Source organism: Cotesia glomerata, linkage group LG10 (genome assembly GCF_020080835.1).
Source record: "Cotesia glomerata isolate CgM1 linkage group LG10, MPM_Cglom_v2.3, whole genome shotgun sequence".
NCBI classification, from domain to species: Eukaryota; Metazoa; Arthropoda; class Insecta; order Hymenoptera; family Braconidae; genus Cotesia; species Cotesia glomerata.
Genome location: NC_058167.1, coordinates 6249576 through 6269861, shown reverse-complemented (window position 1 = coordinate 6269861; position 20286 = coordinate 6249576). Strand labels below are relative to the sequence as shown.

Below are 20286 nucleotides of genomic sequence, written 5' to 3'. Positions count from 1 at the left end.
GCTATGGACTTATTTATATGAGGTGCGTATGCCGAACTAGAAAAATAAACAAAAAAAATAATTTTTTTTCCTATGTTATTTAAATGGGAAATGAAAAATTAGGGACAGACACCTCTAAATATTAATATTAAGAGCTCCGCTTTGAAAAGGCTTCTGTTCTCACCTTCATGCAAGTTTTCAGCCTGTTTTTTCGTTGAAAAAAAAAGTCGCCTAAAATTGAAACACCCTAATCAATATCCTAAGTGAATTTTACAAATGCGAAGTCTTTTTTCAATTACATTAATAAGCAAGCGATAAATTAAAAAAACTAAACTCACTTCTCTAGATAAATTCGCAATAAAACAATGCTCTTAACAATCAAATTTTACAGATACTTATGTATTTATTAATCGCTAAGACTATTTTAACAATTCGCTTAATTCTGTACAAGATTTTCATCAAAGTTTTTACGTCTTGCAAAAACATTCATGATAACAATATGCGATTTTTAAATAAGTTTGGAAAAGATTAACTTGTAATCTTTGCTATGAAAAATTATATATAACTTGACTTACAAAGGTTTTTCCGCAGTTTACAAAAATATATGGAAAAAAGCATAAACTATTTATTTTGATATTGTTTAGATGAGCGATAGAAAATCTTAAAATGCCACTATTATAAAATATTAAAGTATTTATCAATTTCGCTCTTAATTTACTCATCCTATTATACACAGGTTACGAATAATATATAATTGGTGATTGACATATTTAAATACTTAATCATATTAAATGAGAGATCTTTCAAATAGGCCTTTAATTTAGCCTTGTTTAATATATGCTTACATTAGTCTTTTTATCGGAATTTTATACGTTAGTCGTTAACTAATCTCAGTTTTTTAATTTTATTAAATACAATTAATAATTTCAGAATTTGAATAATATTACTTATTATAAAATATAACTAATAATAAACAAATGATTGTTTTTCTTACAATATTTTTGATCACAAAAATATAATTTATCTCGATTCATTTAAATATCAAATGAGTATCTATTCACAACCCGAAGCATAAGCTTTCAAATTTCTTTCATGTAAAGTATCAAATATGTATGCAGCTTTCATTCGATTAACAAAAAATTAATGTAATTGTAAAAAATGAATACAGTAGTCTTTAAAACTGTGACTGCAACGAGTCTGAAACTTCTGGAAACAAAGTTATAGAAAACACGGCGGTAGACGAGATAACTGTTATCAAAAATATAATTAAGAACTGACCCATAAAAATGATAGAGTTTGAAACTAGAAGTAAAATAAATAATTTTATATTATGAATTTTATTTTCTCTAAAACTATAGTTTCATCTATCTCAAATTAAATAATTTATAAAATTGATTCGGTTCCAATAACACGTTTAAATACTTTGGCACTAAATTTCATTATTGAATTATTTGGATAATTAATGTAATTTTATAATAATCAATACTTTTTTAATACGAAATTGAATAATTCGATATATCAAGTTATTACAGTAAAATTAGATGCATTTTCGTAACCATCTAGTATTATTAGATATTATAATATCTGTTTCATCTTTCATACCAAATTCGAGCAATATTTCAGAAGTTATTAAAAAATATTATTTGAATCAGTCATAAGCGTAAACTTTTTTATAAGTAATAATCTATGCTTATAATTATTTTTAAGCATACGATTGGTCCAATGATATAGCAATTTTATTTCCTTTCTCAACCCAATTTCTAAGTTTTCCTCGTAACTCTTCCAGGCTTTTTGATTTAGCTTTATTAATTCTTTTATATTTGACATCTTTCGGTTTCGTAACTGACCGATGATTACTCATAACCCTGTTGTAAGTCACCTGTGAGAGTGAAATTTTTTATTATTTATTAAACGTAAAAAAGTAAAGAGTATATTTACACCTAAAATAGAATGAATGCTAAATAATGATACCTGAGCTTGTTGACCTGCGTTCTCAACTTTAGGTCGTTCAATAGATGGCAAACCATCCTGTGTAAGCCGTTCAAAGCTTCCATAAATATCTTGCAATCTTCCTTTGCCTTGCTTCGAACTTTTGTCTTTTTTTCCTTCTATCTCTAAATTTTCCATTGACTCAGAGCGCTCCTGATTGTTATCATCAGCATCTTCTTCAACAGAATAAACTGTTTCAAGAACTTCAGGCCTTCTTAAAAAACCATTACTTCTTCTCATAGATAAATACTTATTTGAAGGCTCTACTGCATCAGATACAGAACGAATCACAGTTACATCAGTTACATTGGACCGAAACCTATGCAATCAAAACGAAGTTCAAGAATCCAAACAGTTAAAAAAATAGAAAATTTTTCGATTTTTCTTGCTATTTAACCCTTCGAGCCGGTTGCTATGAGAATTTCTCTCACGCAACAACATTCAACTTATAGGGCGGCGCTATAGTGCAAGTGAGACAAAAAAAAACACAACAGGTACGAAGGGTTAAAAAAAACTTTATTTGAGTTAATGATAGACTTGATAAAATTAATCTTTTTAAATTAGTCAAAGTGAATATAATATTAGGTATAAAGAGATAGAAAATAGATTAAAATAAAAAATAAAATAGTGTTTTGTTTATTAAAAATTATTACGCATACGGTACCTCGAAGGAATAGGATCATCTGGCGTTTCTTCGAGAACAACAGCGCTGTCACTATCACCAAGACTGTCTAGTCTATCCAAAGCATCACAAGGTGGAGATTCCCTTGTTTGTGAACTTTTGTCTGCTAGCCTACTTTGAAGTTGTCTTATTACACGTTGCTGTCGCAAGATAATAGCTTCTCTTTGAGATAAACTAGCTTCAATTTCCTTCTGTTTTCTACAAAGTCTTGATTCAAATAAAAACAATTGAGATGATAAAGTCCTCAGTTGTTCAGCTTTTTCTCTTCTTAATCGAATCACCATATCTTCCTACGTATTATAAAAATACTGTTTTATACTATTTTATCATACTTTATAAAAAAAAATTATTAATTATTAAGAATTAATTGTCAAGTTTTTCAAATATTTCAACAAATTCAAATGATATATAACACACATGAAGTGGATAGGGCAAATTTAGATATTGAGGAAAATTGAAGCTTTTTCAAAGTCAAACACAGAAAATATTATTTTTTGTGTATAAATAGTAAATAAGCAAAACTTTTAAATAAAAAAATTGAATTTTGAGCGTATTCTTAACCTTGTTAATTCGTTTTATAATGCTTATTATTTAATTTTTAACATACAGCGAAAGGGAGTTGGTTTCAACCAGGTGTCCCTCGACACCTGTTGTTTTTTTTTTGTTTTTTCAAATATAAGATAATTTTACAATAATTTCTACACGCGCAACAAAGAAATTCATCAATAGGATTTATTGTAACTGCTATAATATTTTTATTCATTTCACTAGTGTTATTAATTAAGTACTAATATATTTATATAGAGCTAAAAATTTCTTATTGATAGGTTTTGAATGAAAACGATTGAAATAAAACATTTAATTACTTGTAATTTAAGTGTTCTTCTCCATGTTAGCATTTGATGTGTCTGTGTCCTCTGTCGGGCTCTTAATGCTGCTATGATCAACTTAGCTTCTTCCAATGACGTGACTTCAATTTCATTGCTTACTTCTTTGTCATAAGGCTTATCATCACTTCCAGAAAATATGGCCAAAGAAGTATTTTCCATAGATGCTTCATCGAAACTAAAATCAAACATAGACATATAATTGCAATTTTTAATTACTATTTAAAAAAAAAAAAAAAAAAATAAGGAAAATGGTTGACCCCAAAGCCATCCCTGCAACTTTCCGCTAATTCCACACCTAAGCGCTAAAAATTGCATTTGTGACGTTTTTGAACTCTTTGAGCTCAAAAATATAATTTATGTGTTATTTTGAGCTCTCCCAGCTCAAAAAGTTAGCTGTTCTGTGCTTTTACCTCTTCGAGCTTAAAAGTCTGATAGAACTTTAATAAAACACTATTCTTTAAATTTTCAAACTGCAATTACTTTTGAATCGTTCCAAATTGTATTGAAAATCTAAATATAAATAAATATCTACGATATAACGCGGCTTGTCACGACGATAGCGTCAACAATTCTTAAGGAATCCTAATGAAACTCAACATACTTTTTTTATAGACATTACGAAAGTCAAGTTCAAATATGAGCTCTATCGGTGAATTAGTTTAGAAATTACAGCATTTTAAAATTTTGAAAATTTTATACTCTCACTATTTCCTCTTCAAATAACTTTTGAACGCGTCGATATATTTAATTTCTGTTAAATGCATTTGAGAACTGAGAAATTAAGCTTTAATTTACATGTTTACATTTTTTTCTAAATCAAAAAATATCCATCTTAGGATCATTTTTAAGAAATTTTACTTTTGCCTTTGTTTTATCCACAGACATGAAATAAAATGAAATCTACTTCCATTTATGTACCTGAAGTTCCGAACGTTCGTGAAACGAAATCGTTTTTCATTCATAATTTCCACGATATTAAAAAGATCACGCCAAATATTTCTGAAAAACGTTCTTTTGGGGTCTCGAAGGTATAAAAAAAATTTGAATCCTCTCCGACTTCCGGAACATCCCCTAATGACTACCCTTAACTTTAAAAAATTCATAATTCCGTGACTATTAAAAAGATCACGCCAATTCTCGCTGAAAATTTTCATTTTGGAGTCTTACAACTATTAAAAAAGTTTGAACCCTCTCGGACTTCCGGAACACCCCCTAAAGCCCACCCTTAAATTTAAAAAATTCATTACTCCGTGTCTGTTAAAAAAATCACGCCAATTTTTGCTGAAAATCTTTATTTTAGGTACTCAAAGGTATAAAAAAAATTGGAACATTTTTCGACTTCCGGAACACCCCCTTATGCCCTTCTAAATATCCCCCTTAACGGTAAAAAATTCATTAATTCGCGTCTATTGAAAAGATCACGCCAATTCTCGCTGAGAATTTTTATTTTGGGGTCCTACAACTATTAAAAAAATTTGAACCCTCTCGGACTTCCGGAACACCCCCTAAAGCCCACCCTTAACTTTAAAAAATTCATTACTCCGTGTCTATTAAAAAGATCACGCCAATTCTCGCTGAGAATTTTTGTTTTGGGGTCCTACAACTATTAAAAAAATTTGAACCCTCTCGGACTTCCGGAACACCCCCCAATGGCTACCCTTAACCTTAAAATATTCATAATTTCGTGTCTAATAAAAAGATCACGCTAATTCTTGCTAAAAATCTTTATTTTGGGTACTAGAAGGTATAAAAAAAATTGGAACACTTTCCGACTTCCGGAAAATCTCTTTATGCCACCCCAATGACCACCCTTATCGTTAAACAATTCATAATTTCGTGACTATTGAAAAGATCACGCCAATTCTCGCTGAAAATTTTCATTTTGGGGTCTCACAACTGTTAAACGAGTTTGAATTCTCTCTTACTTCCGTCAAACTTTGTTTCATTTTCAATAAATAACTCAAAATTCTAGCGTTTGAGTTACAAATGAATCTTTTACGTTTTTATCCCTTTTTATCCCAACTTTTAGTTTAAAAAATAATTTTTTTTTTTTTTTACTCTATATTTAGGATTAAAGATTAAATTTTCAGCTTCTAATTTCGATTTTGGGATTAAAAATTAAAAATAATATTTTTAATCACGACTCTGGGGTCGTAAATTTTAGTTTTAATTTTCAATGCAAAATTTTTTAATTAAAAAATTTGCAACCCTGAGTAAGACTAATAACTTCCCGATTTTTTTTAATTTTCAATTTTCTCAACGGGAAGTTAAAAAAATTAAAATAAAAAAAGTTCCCCACACGATAGGATATTTTTATGATTTAAGAAATTTTGAATCGATTAATACCCTCATTGTGGAAACATACTTTGAATTGTTAACTAATTTTTTTTTTAAACAAATACACAATAAAAAATTTCTCGTCAAATTTAACACAAAAATTTGTGTTAATGACTTTTTTTACACAATTTGTGTTGAATCAACACTCGATTGTGTTGAATCAACATACTTAAATTTTAAATTCTACACACTTAAATGTTAAATTCTACACAAACATTTTTACACTTGACACAATGAAAAATTTTTTACCATGTAGAAAGAATTAAAAAAAAAATCTCTCTACACGAAAGGATATCTTTATGATTCATGAAGTTCTGAATCGCTTCATAACTTCAGTACGGTAACAAATTTTTAATTGTTATCTAACTATTTTTTTTAAACAATAGGAAAAATTAAAATAAAAAAAGTTTCCCACACGATAGGATATCTTTATGATTCATGAAATTCAGAATTGATTAATACCTATATTGTGGAATTGATTTTTTAATTTTTAACCAATAAATTTATCAAAGAGATAGAAAAATTAAAAAAAAAAAAGTTTATCCTATTAACAAGTTCTCCTCGCATTAGGAAATAGTTATAATTTAAAGAAAAATACTTGCTTTCCCATAAAAATTTTCTCGGCAACAAATAATCGATATGAAAAAAACAATTTTTAGAAAAAATATTTTTTAGTGCAAAAATACAATTAACAAGTCTAAAAAAATATAGGCTTTACGGGGACTCAATGTCCGGATCCGAGGAGTGCGCATGCGCTATTATCTCAAATTGTTGGAGTATGATGGGAGAATAATAGTAATGTGAAGCAAACAATAAAAATAGTAAGCGGCTGCTCTGCCCGACCAGAAATTTAAGTTCGGCGGTGGTTCATTTCGAATTAGGCATGCCGAATTCCAAGCTCGCGCCGAACCAGGAAGCCAAAGTTGGCCCACGTCCCAGAAGTAACGCAGTCGCGAGTTTGGGCCTAACTTGGCTTCCGACTTAGGCGGTGGTTTGGAAACCACACTTTCTGGTACCTATGTAAGCCTCATTCGGTCCGAATTTAGCTACCTAACTAGGTAGCAATTCACAAACTAAATTCGCACGGAAGAATCCAAATTGAATACTTTTTTTGTTTTTAGCTATTTTTATTATAAAGCAAAAATTAATAATACTGAATGCTTATTTTTTTTAATTTATTTTTAAAATTTTAAATATAAGTATCGACTTTAGGACAAAATTTTTTAAATATTAAGTAAATAAAAATTTTTTTTTTTTTTATTTAGTATCATTTTTTTTATATTTTCGGTCATTTTTTCGCTTTTCAGGGTTTTTCTTAGTATGAAGAAGTTTTTTTTGATTGGTCGATTTTATGGGTCATGGGGGAAGGAGATGATGGAGTTAGATACATTAGTCACACACAATACTTAAATTTACCTCACACTCACCTTAAGAATAATTATAACTAATAATTATTAATTATTAAAAATTTTACATGTCAAACGCGAGACTCGAACACTGTACCCGACGCACGAGAGCCCTATACCATACCGCGACGCTACGCCGATGATGAGCGACCTCTTGCCTCAAGATACTTATAAGCCCGACACTTCGGCAAAAATTCTAACAACAAACTATTATACCTAAGTGAGGACTTGCCACAGCCTTACCTAGTCAAGTTTCATTTTGATAGACCAAGCTTCAGAATACCTTTAGTTACTGTTCGGTAAGCTTTTGGTTACCGTTATCTCGTATCAGTTTGGCAATTCATGGCGTACCGAACTTAGGCATTGCCACTGTTTTGCCTAAAGAAGCTCGATCGTAGTGTGCTAAGCGTTTCGGTAAACCTTTGGTTACCGTTATTTCATAACAGTTTGGCAACCCATGAAATGCTGAACTTAGGCATTGCTACAGATTTTTCGAAGTGAGCCCGAGTTTGGTGAACCAAACTTCGGTAAGCCTTTGGTTACCGTTATTTCATACTAATTAGGCAAACCATGACATGCCGAACTTAGGCATTGCCCCAGATTTTTCGAAGTGAGCCCGAGCTTGGTGAACCAAACTTCGGTAAACCTTTGGTTACCGTTATTTCGTACCAATTAGGCAATCCATGATATGCCGAACTTAGGCAGTGCCAAACTATTACGAGATTACATCGAATGTGGAATTCTTTTGGCATACCAATGTTCGGCTTGCCTAATTTAAAACAAATAAGATCCGAATTGGGCTAGCCTAAGTTCGGAAAGCCAACTTCGCCCCGAACTGATTTTTCGGCATGCCTCACTAAAATTCTAGTCGGGTGATAATCGAATATTTGTGTTCTCAACTTTTTCTTTTTATTATTCTTAATTATAATTATAACTTTTAAAAAATCGATACCAGAATATAGGTTTCAAACTATTCCAAATTTCATGAATCGTTAAAATTTTCTATCGTGTGGAAAGCTTTTTTTTTTTTAATTTTCTATTTGTTTGAAAAAATTGTTAGTTAACAATCAAAAATTTCTATCCACAATATAAGTATCAATCGATTCCAAAGTTCGTGAATCGTAAACATAACCTATCGTGTGAAGAACTTTTTATTAACAATTTTTGCGATTTGTTTAAAAAATTTGTTAGTTAACCAAAAAAAAAAAAGTTCTCACAATATTTGTTTCAAACGATTCCAAATTTCATGAATCGTAAAAATATCCTGTCGTGTGGACAAGTTTTTTTTGAAAAAATTTTTTCTATTTGTTTAAACAAATAATTAGCTAACAAAAAAATTTTGATTTCATAATATTGGCATCAATCAATTACAAATGTAATGAATCGTCTAGAAAACCTATTAATAAATGATCGATTTTAAAAATGTTAACTAATTATTCGTTTAAACAAATAGAAAATATTTTTTTAAAAAAAGTTTTCCACTCGATACACAGTAAAAAAATTTTCGTAAAATTTAACATAAAATTTTGTGTAGATGTTTTTTTTACATAAAATTTATGTTAATTCTACACAAACGGTTTGTATTGATCAATCCATCCATTTTTTAACACACTCAAGTGTTAATTCAAAGTAAAACTACACTTTTTTAATGTTACTGGCCAACCAACACAAAATTTATGTTAAAGAATTCTTCATATATAGTCACGTATGCCACACAAGATAGACATGTAAATGTGATAGCCTCAACGTCATTTTAATTTGGTGGATTTTGATTTGTGTCATTACGTAAAATACTTAAATGCAGCTAATAAATACACAGTAAAAAAATTTTCGTAAAATTTAACATAAAATTTTGTGTAGATGATTTTTTTACACAAAATTTATGTTAATTCTACACATACTGTTTGTATTGACGAAATCAACATAATTCTGTGTTAAAAGTAACACAAAAATATGTTAAAACTTTCATTGGCTGATTCTCGGATTTCTACACACTTAAATGTTATCCATAACACAAATAAAGTGTTGATTGTAACTTTTTCTTTGTGTTACTCAGATCAGCTGTCAAATATGTGAGTTTTACTAATAATTTAAATATATATATATTTTGTGATTAAAAAATACATGAGCAATTGAAAATAATAAATTAAAGGAAAAATGCACATGTAGGAAATTAAAAACTGTAAGTTTATTTTCTAATAATTTATTAATTTCAATTATTTATTTTTGTCTAATTCAAAAATAAATGAAAATTAAGTTAGCTGACATCTGAAAATTTTACAATTTTTTAATGAAAAATTATTACAAAAAATTAAAAAAAAAATTTCACTTGTAGAAAATTTGAAGAATTATTCGTGTAATTTTTTTAAGTATTTTTAACTTGTAAATAATTTGTCAAAAAAATCAACATGTCTGCTAGATTCATAATCATAAAATTTATAATTTTTCTTATTTTATTTATTTCCTCATAATTTAAAATTTATTCTGTCTTCTAGATTCACACTAGAAAGGACATTAACCTTGTAATGAATTTCAAGGTTACAATTCTGTTATCGGATGTTTTAATATAAATTACCCTTTATTTACTTAGTTTTTAATTGCTATACACTACAATTGTATATTTATTAGCTGCATTTAAGTATTGACATACATACGTAATGACACAAATCAAAATCCACCAAATTAAAATGACGTTGAGGCTATCACATTTACATGTCTATCTTGTGTGGCATACGTGACTATATATGAAGAATTCTTTAACATAAATTTTGTGTTGGTTGGCCAGTAACATTAAAAAAGTGTAGTTTTACTTTGAATTAACACTTGAGTGTGTTAAAAAATGGATGGATTGATCAATACAAACCGTTTGTGTAGAATTAACATAAATTTTATGTAAAAAAAACATCTACACAAAATTTTATGTTAAATTTTACGAAAATTTTTTTACTGTGTATGATGCAGAAATGATCCAAGAGCGTATTTTACGACAACCCACTCCTAATAAAAATTGCGGGGGTGGGTGTTAAAATGTTAAATTTCAATTTTCAAACTGTAACTTTTATACTCTAAATTTGGTAGGAATCTTCGGGTCAAGTTCAACTAAGAATGGATTTTATCGAATTCCAACCCCAATAGGGATTGCGGAGGCGTTAACAATGAAAATCTCTCAGTTCCAAACAATAGTTTCTATAGACTCGAAGCTGTGTAGGAATCTTTCATTTATAATCTAGAAATCATATCGAATAGGATCTTACAAAATTCCTCCCCTATATAGGAGTGCGAAGTCGTTACAATTATAATTGTAAAAAAAATTCATATTCTTCAAATACGGTTCCTACAGATATAAAATTTCATAGAATCTCAAGAGAAACAGGAAATTCCAGAGATAGCTTCCAGGGTCAACTGATTTAAATATTTTCCTTTTTTAATAATTAGATATCGGCTAAAAACGAATTTCGCGATAATTGACTGACTTCATATGCAGGTTGTGTTAGAGTGGTGAGTAGAATATAAAAAAAATGTGTGTGTGTGTACAAGTCACACACGGTAGAAGTGAAACTTCTGAAGAGTCCCTGATTAAAAATACTTATTGAAAAAATAAACAGTCGCTTCATGTAAACTGTATATTTATAAATACATAAAAAAAGAATTAGGATCATTGAAAACAACTCAAATTTCATGATTTTCAATACTCTTTAATGAGTATTTTTAATCAGGGGTAGGCTACGAGAGATTGAGACAGATATAGTCAATTAGTAAAATAGAGAATCAGGAGTATTAGGATAAATGTAAGGTTTATTATTTTTTATCAAGCGGGCACATTATCATTTACGTTAGAACTATTATTTTTATTTTGTATAAGGTAAAGAGCCCAGTCACTGACACTTTAAGAGTGACAATTAAGGTTATACTATCATAACTCATATAAAATTTTATTAGAATAAATAATGTTTTATATTATTAACAAGTTTAAGATTTCTACAAACGGTAATAGGTGCAAAATAGATATTTGAAGCGAATTAATAATTTAAATTAACATTTCAAAAAATGATGTTTGAAGCCCCAGTTTCTGACACTCAAAATTTTTCGTGCTGTAGTTTCTGACACTGACATCGGCCTAGTTTCCGACACTCATATTTGAAAACGATTTTTTCTGCCCTCCAGACGGAAAGCGGCAACTTTCGGCCCGCTACGCTAAACGAAATTGCCGCTTTCCGCCTCTTTCAGACAGAAAAATAGTATACAAACCTATGGTAGAAAAATACGAAATATCTCACATAAGATCACATATATGTCGACCTCGGCTTCGCCTCGGACGACATATATGTGTTCTAAGACATTTCTTATTTTCTTGCTGCAGGTGTGTAGTATACTACTTATTTACTAACTTATACTATTAAGTTAAAATGAATTAAAATCATTTATTTATAATAAATTATGTATTTATTTTAAATAAAACATTCATCATCTATAAAATGACATATATATATATATATATATATATATATATATATATATATATATATATATATATATATATATATATATATATCTATATATATATATCTAATATATAAAATTCTCGTGTCACAGTTTTCGTTGCCATACTCCTCCGAAACGGCTTGACCGATTTTGATGAAATTTTTTGTGCTTATCCGGTATCTATGAGAATCGGCCAACATCTATTTTTCATCCCCCTAAATGTTAGGGGTAGTCCACCTATAAAAATTTTTAATTTCTATTTTTTTATGATACAACATACAAAAATACATACAATCCTCAATTTTCACCCTTCTACGATCAACCCTTATTTTTTAATAGCCATTTTAGTAATTTAATCATTTTTCCTCTCCGGTCGAAAACTGATCAATCGTCATTTAATTAGTTATCCCCGCCAGATGTCTACAGGTGTCACTTCTGACCCAGTAAACAGCACGGAGTAGGGATGAGAACGAAGCCGGTCTCCTTTCTTTCTCACTCCCTACACAGTTGTCGGCCATCATTATTGTTTATGCATCAAGTGTAGTAGTAACGTTGACAATTATTATTTTGCTATCTCAGTGTAACTCTCATATTAACTTTTAATCATTCCTATTTTATCAATAATAATTAAATTATCAATTTTGAGTGTATTTTGCACGATTAGTTAATCAAGTGATTTTATAACCTCAAAAGTACTCAACACGTGACACGAGCTTCCAATAACAACGGATTTTGTGTTGTAAGTATACTTTTTTTTTATTTATATCGAAAATGTTGTTGATCTTATAAAAATGTAATTTTAATTTAATTTTATTAAAAAAATGTAATTGAACAATTAAGATTTTCATAGTTTCCAAAAAATCAATCATTATGAATCTTTATTTTGAAATGTCAATGGAAATATTGGTTGTATGAAAAAATTATAAGAGACAATGTTTTCATAAAATTTAATTTTTTACTTTTGTTTGAAAAATTTTTCCATAAAACTTATATTTTTGTTATAATTTCATAAATTAAAACTAATCATTTCAAAACTGCGGCAAAAATCCTGGCCCTCTAATTATACTTTTAACATTTTTCATCATTAAATAATTTCATTAATTCTATTTATGTATGTTTTGTACAGTGAGCAATGCCAAGAAAACGCAAAGGGGCTGATTTGAGCCGCAGTACAAGTAAAGCTCGAAACTTGCGAAATAGCAGATCCGAAAGAACAGAAGAACAAATCCAGCAACAAAATACTGATGCACGTGTCAGAATGGCGCAATTGCATCAAGAAGAGCCAGAAGATACACGAGCTGAACGCAATGAAGTCAGAAGATTAGAACAACGACAATCACGCCGTTTCACAGTCAATAGACGAAGAACAAATGACCAACAACGACAACAGGTACATCGAGCATTTATATCTGATTCATTCCTGCGTCTAGCATTCCAGTATGAGCCCGATATTGAATATTATGCTCATTCAAAAGTGGTAATTGGTGCTATGGACAAGGAATGTCCGCATTGTCATGCTCTGAAATTCAAAAATGAGCCAGCTGGGATGTGTTGCGCGTCAGGAAAAGTGCAACTACCTGAAATTGAAACACCACCTGAACCATTGAACGGCTTACTTATCGGCACGGATCCAGATTCTAACGTGTTCCTGAAGTCAATTCGAAGATTCAATTCATGCTTTCAAATGACATCGTTCGGAGCAACAGAAATAGTTCGAAATACTAATGCAAATGGTCAACAATTCAATTCTACATTCAAAATCAGAGGCCAAGTTTATCATAAAATGGGCTCACTGCTGCCAATGCCAAACGAACCACATAAATTCTTACAAATCTACTTTATGGGCGGCGAGGATTCCGGAAGCGCACTTGCCAATCGCGTGAATGCACGTTGTGATTATAATAACCTTGATTCACTTTATGCCAGGCGCATCGTCAGCGAGCTAGATGCTCTTTTGAACGAGCACAACGAGTTGTTGAAAATATTCAAATCACATATGCACCAATTACAAAGCGATAATCACGCTATCGTCATTAATCCTGATAAAACACCAGCTGGAGAGCATATTCGTAGATTCAATGCACCCGTTGTTGATGATGTTGCTGGAATCATGGTTGGCGATTGTACAGCTGCACGAGAAATTGTGATTCGTAGAAGAAATAATAATCTTCAGTTCATTGCTGACACACATCGTTCATATGACGCTCTCCAATATCCGCTAATATTCTGGAAGGGACAAGACGGATATTGCATAAACATAAAACAACGAGATCCCGTATCAGGTACTTCATTGATTATTAATTTGATCATTAATTATTTAACAAAACAATTAAATTATTGAACGTAATAAATTTAAATTAATTTTTATGAACAAATATTACAGGAGCTGAAACAAACAAGAACGTTAGCTCAAAGGATTATTATGCGTACCGATTAATGATTAGACGTGGCCTGGACAACGTCATTTTACGATGTCGTGAGCTTTGTCAACAATTCATGGTCGACATGTACGCGAAGATTGAGAGCGAACGACTACGATACTTACGATATAATCAACAAAAGCTGCGCGCGGAAGAGTACATTCATTTGCGAGACGCTATCAACAACAACGCCGACGTCGCCGAAATTGGTAACCATGTCATTTTACCATCATCGTACGTAGGCAGTCCACGTCATATGCAAGAATATATACAGGATGCTCTGACTTTCGTGCGCGAATATGGACGACCATGTTTATTTATCACGTTCACATGTAATCCAAAATGTCCAGAGATTACATCTTTGCTACTGCCTGGCCAAAATGCAATACATCGCCATGACATTACAGCACGTGTGTTCAGACAAAAGTTGAAGTCTTTAATAAGTTTCATTACTAAATCACATGTATTTGGTCCCACACGTTGCTGGATGTATTCGGTTGAGTGGCAAAAGCGAGGATTACCTCATGCACACATTTTGGTTTGGTTCATCGACAAAATCCGTCTTGAAGAAATCGATAGTATCATTTCTGCGGAAATTCCAGATCCATCCACTGACCAACTGCTGTTTGATATTGTTACAACAAACATGATTCATGGTCCATGTGGTACTCTTAATAGTTCATCGCCTTGTATGGCTGATGGAAAATGTACTAAAAATTTCCCTAAAGATTTTACCAATGATACGGTCACAAATGTCGACGGATACCCAATATATCGTCGAAGAAATCCTAAAAATGGCGGACAATCATTTTGTAACGGGGTGGTTAGCCCTGTCCAATTGGTCACCCCTTTCCTCTTTGAAAAGGGCGCCACTGGGATTTTATACTCGGTATCCCAGAAACCGGGGAGCATGAGAAGGAAAGATCGGGTCGTGAGAAGTTGAGAAAGGCTGAAAAATTAATACTGAGAAACAATTATTAACAATTTAATTATTTATTCAATATAAACAATTTTATTTTAACAAAATTCCTTAATAATATTACCCTTAAAATTAACCTATCAATTACTTAATTGTGAGGACCTCTCACCTACGCAGGCACTTGCCACAACTTATAACTAAATATCCTTAAATTCTTTCAACTATAGATCATTACGCATCTATCTTCTTAATTTCTTAACTCTACATAGACCATTACGCATCTATCCTTAATTTCCTAATTCAATCATAGACCATTACGCATCTAGATTCCTAATTTCTAAATTTAATCATAGACCATTACGCATCTAGATTCTTAATTTCTTAAACCCTCGTCCAACTGACGGAATAACAAACAACATGTTTTACCCAATAAAAACTTCTTAATTATTCAATTATCTGAACTAATTTCACATAAACAACCTCGTCTACCTGACGGAATACCATATAATCTTATTCAATTCCATATAAAATCATCCACCGGACGTTAACTTCATTTCTCAAATTTTCTTAAATAAAATTTTAACCAATTTTCCTTAAATAAATTTAATCTCCAGATTAACTAAATTTACCAAATTCACCAAATTTTCTTATCGAATTTATCTAATAAATTATCCTTAATTCAATCAATTATTTAATAATTGATTTAGCACTTTTCTAACTTAAACAATTCAATTACATTTATCCACCGGCCTAAATTTAATTTTCCAAAACTTTACAATACTGTCATAATCTACTAAATTTTACGCCAACACTTGTTTACTGCAAATAAATTTTACTACATTACATAATCACTAAATTTCTGTACTAGTTCACTTACTAAATTTTCTACTAATATTTTCAATTAATAAATTCTACTGAACTCATTACAGGATTTACTAAATTTAATCTTCCTAGACAAAATTCTAAACATCAACTATTCGAATCCTAAGCGTCTCAATACAACTCTTAACTACATACATTCTAGAATGACCTTCACTGACTTAATTACGCATTTTCATTTCTTATTCAAATTTACTTTTCTTTGTATCTCGAAAATTCTTAACTAAAATTAATTTATCATAGCCAACAGGCCTATAATAAATAACTTATAAATTCTCTACAGTAAATTCACAAATAAACTATTAATCTCATTCTTTTAAAATAAATATCCAATAACAAAAACTAGCTAAATGACCTTGGCGCATGAATTTCTAAAGTACAAAACTTGCTAATATAAAAATGACCGCTCGAGAAATTAATTTTAATTATTTCAGCCTCTTAATTAAATTAATAATCAATTTTGGCCTAAAAAAATCGAAAATACCTGGAGACTCAATTATTGTTTTATCCAACGACGACTGATACTCCGGTCCAACTTGGCTGGCTCCGCCGCTTGACGTCTTGTCGTCTCAAACCACTATGTTAGCTTCCGGTCAGGGCTTGTCCAATTCCAAATACCGTAATAAACTCCTCAGTAGTTGATTTCTATCGTCGGTCCCCGTTCAAAACTGCACCTCTCTTGACTTTATCTAATCTCAACAAGGTCACTGATTCACAAAAGGCAAAAGGCCACTGGCTTCCAGAAGGGAAAAAGCCTCGATGTTTTTCGTGCTCGCTCTTTTATAACCCTCAGCTCAGGCTCTCGAACTTTCCTATTGTTATGCCCCGCTTCATTTTCCGGGAACAGTAGTGGGGACTCTTGATTACCACGCCCGGTGACAAGTCGAAACTCTTGTCAAAAATCGAAAAATAAGGGAAAACCCTTACCTACCGTGCGTCAATTATCGGGGTCGATAATGACCCCGGGAAGTTCGATTTTCCCTGTTACAATCTACTATTGTCTCTGGTTGGATTCTCCAGTTCAGGATCCTCTCTAACTCCTCACGTTGAGGATCGAAACGTGGACACATCGTTTTTAATTATAAATAGTATTGTTGGCCATATATCTCAATTAACTCAGCAAATTATTGAAAAAAATCCTCATATCATTGTTTTAGTGGAAACCTGGCTAAAACCTGGCATTAATAATGATCTACTCACTTTTAATGATTATTCTTTATTCAGAAGAGACAGAAATCTGATACATCCAGCCACGGGTCGTTATGTACAGGGTGGGGTGTAGCTTGCTACATCCATAAAACAATTAAAGCTAAATTACTGTACTCTTCTGTTTCTGATGACATAAATTCACCTGAATATATAATGTTAGACGTTATGTTGTCCTGTGGTTCGCATATGTTACTAGCTGGTGTCTACAGACGTCCAAATGGCCATACGCTGCATGAATTTTTTCAATACCTTCATGAAATTTTCAACAAATTTTACAAATGTAATTATAGCAGGAGACCTAAACTGTAATCTATTAGATAACACTTGGACAGCAAATCATCTAAAGACATTCATTTATGAATCATCCCTATATTGTATACCTTATAATACTACACATCATAGTGGACATGGCGATTCATGGCTGGATGTAATCCTAGTAGACAATATTAGTAAATTAGGTACCTTTCATAAGTCAACATCTCCCTTTATTGCGGGTCATGACTATCTGTATTGTGAATATCATCTAAACTGTCCTAAACTACCAGATAAATTTATAACTTTTAGAAATTACAAAATCTGTGAATCATGATGGCTTTAGCAAATGCCTTAGTTATTGCCTTAAAATTTGATGATATTATTATAAAAAAATTCTGATCCAAACGAATTGGCTTGATCTATTTTTAAGTCGAGTTTTTGTGAGATATTAAACAAATATGCCCCCCTGGGAATATTACCATTAAAGTGACTGGAAATTCAAACTCTTGGATTACCAAAAGAAATCTTAAATATAAATGTCATGAGCGTGATTCTCTATAAGAGAGCAAAAAGAACTAAAAATCAAGATTTACTTGCTCTTTATAAGGATATGAGAAAAGAAACTAAAATTAGAATTAAATAATGTTTCGTGAAAACTACTTAAAAAGTCAACTAACTACTGTATCACCTGGTAAAACAATTTGGAATAAACTCAAACGCCTAGGACTAATAAAGACAAAACAAACTTCACCCCTGAATTACTTTGATGCGAGTCTTTTAAATGAACATTATGCTAATATAGTAAGGAAACATCCACCTTGTGATATTAACTTTGTAAATTCATTATCTTCCCTATATCACAAAAAAGTTGATTGCTCCTTTAAGTGGCACCAAATAGATATTGTTGATGTGACAAAAGCTCTACATCTAACACTTCAAAAGACAAAAGGGAAAAAGTCCTGATGGCTTAAAATCTGAGTTGGTTACGTGATCATATACCGCAAATATCTTTATTCTTAACTTTTCTGTTTAATCGTTCACTTGAGTCAGGTATCTTCCCAGATATTTGGAAAATGGTTTTTATTATACCGCTAAGCTAAAGTTAGTCCACCAAAGTCTCCGTCTGATACGCGTCCAATTGCAAATTTATCGCACTTAAGCAAAGTATTCGAACGTATTATAGCAAATCAAGTAGTTGAATACTTAGAAGAAAATAATTTGCTTGACAAATATCAATCTGGATTCAGAAAGTTCCATAGTACTCAATCAGCCCTTCTTAAGCTCACTGAGGATATCAGATGTGCAATAGATAGAGGTGAATTAACTCTGTTGGTATTATTTGACCTTAGCAAGGCTTTTGATTATGTCAACCCGAAGGTGATATTAGTAGCGTTATTTGAACTAGGTTTTTCGATTGAAACTGTGACTTGGTTTTCTCTTACTTGTCAAATCGCTCACAATCAATATTAAACGATCTAAACCACCCATTAGAGTTCCTTGATATAACATCGGGCGTACCCCAAGGTTCAGTCCTAGGGCCTATATTATTTTTAATAGTCATAAATCTGGTAGTACGACAAATTACTCACTGTAAATATGGTCTGTTTGCCGACGACAAATATATATATTATCATTTTAAACCTACTTCAGTAATCGAAGCAATTAGATTAGTAACAATTGATGCACAGGGGATAGCTGATTGGGCTAAAGATCATGGATTACAGGTAAACTTAAATAAAACAAAATCTTTGATAATAGGGTCAAACAGTAAACTAAAATCATTAAACATTGACTCGCTACCACCCATTATTATCAACAATGTTCCTTTACCGTATGTAAGCCAAACAAAATGTCTGGGTTTATCGTTAAATAATGATCTCTTGTGGAAAAATTATGTTTCACAAACTGTTAGAAAAGTAAATACTGCTCTATATACATTAAAAAAGTCGGAAGAATATTTATACTACTGCTATCAGAAAACTTCCACAGTCACTGCAACTATTCTTCCTCTTATTGATTATTGTACTGTAGTGCTTATTGATGCCACAGCTGAGCAACAATTTAAAATTGACAGCGAGCATTAAATAGTTCAATACGATTTATTTATAATCTAAAGAAAGATGAACATATTACTCCGTACAGACGTAAATTAGAATTGGTTATCTGTGAAGTCAAGATCGATCTGCGTATTATTAGAAATCACTTATTATTATAAACTCATTGCAAACAGGAAAACCTAGTTACCTTAGGGAACTATTTGTTGAAGATGAAGCTAGACGTTCTGAAAGATTAGCTTCATAAAAACGAATAATGTAAATTTTTGAATTGCCAAATTTTTCTCACAAATTATCTTGAAAATTCATTTTGTAGTAACTACAATACGTTTGTGGCTTAAGAATTTACCTGCAGAAAATTGCAAAATGCAAGCTTGAGTCTAGAAGTGTTTAAAATAAAGCATCTATGACTATTTCTTGGAACTTGACTTTCAGTAAATTACCTTCACGTTGGCTTCTGTTAATATATTCTAATATTCTTACAAACTATTGTTACTTACTGAAGATCAAAGCAACTACCATTATATTGATTAAATACGTGGATTAGAATAAATATTACATTGTTATTTATTAAAATCAAATTTATTAAATCTAAATTAAAACAAAAAGTTAAATTCTAAAATAAAATTATAATTGTTATTTTATAAATAAGATTTTGATGTACACACCTACACCTAAGTTTATTACTTTGTATTAAAATTCCTAAGTGAAAAATTTATAAAACTAATGTACAAACCTTTGCCATTCGGCTTAAATTGCCTTGGCATATTAAATAAATACATACA

General features: G+C 30.9%; 1 protein-coding gene across 2 annotated transcripts in view; it reads right to left on the bottom strand.

The window, feature by feature from the left end:
• Window positions 1-279: 279 nt before the first annotated feature.
• Window positions 280-20286, bottom strand: part of LOC123272595 — a 75337-nt gene continuing 55330 nt past the window's right edge. For both annotated transcript variants that reach the window (XM_044739504.1, XM_044739505.1), the window contains 4 exons: window positions 3517-3715; window positions 2633-2940; window positions 1951-2287; window positions 280-1858 (listed from right to left, as the gene is read on the bottom strand). In XM_044739504.1, the coding sequence (XP_044595439.1) occupies window positions 1682-1858; window positions 1951-2287; window positions 2633-2940; window positions 3517-3715 (1021 nt within the window). In that variant the 3' untranslated portion in view covers window positions 280-1681. The remainder of the gene's footprint in view (window positions 1859-1950; window positions 2288-2632; window positions 2941-3516; window positions 3716-20286) is intronic.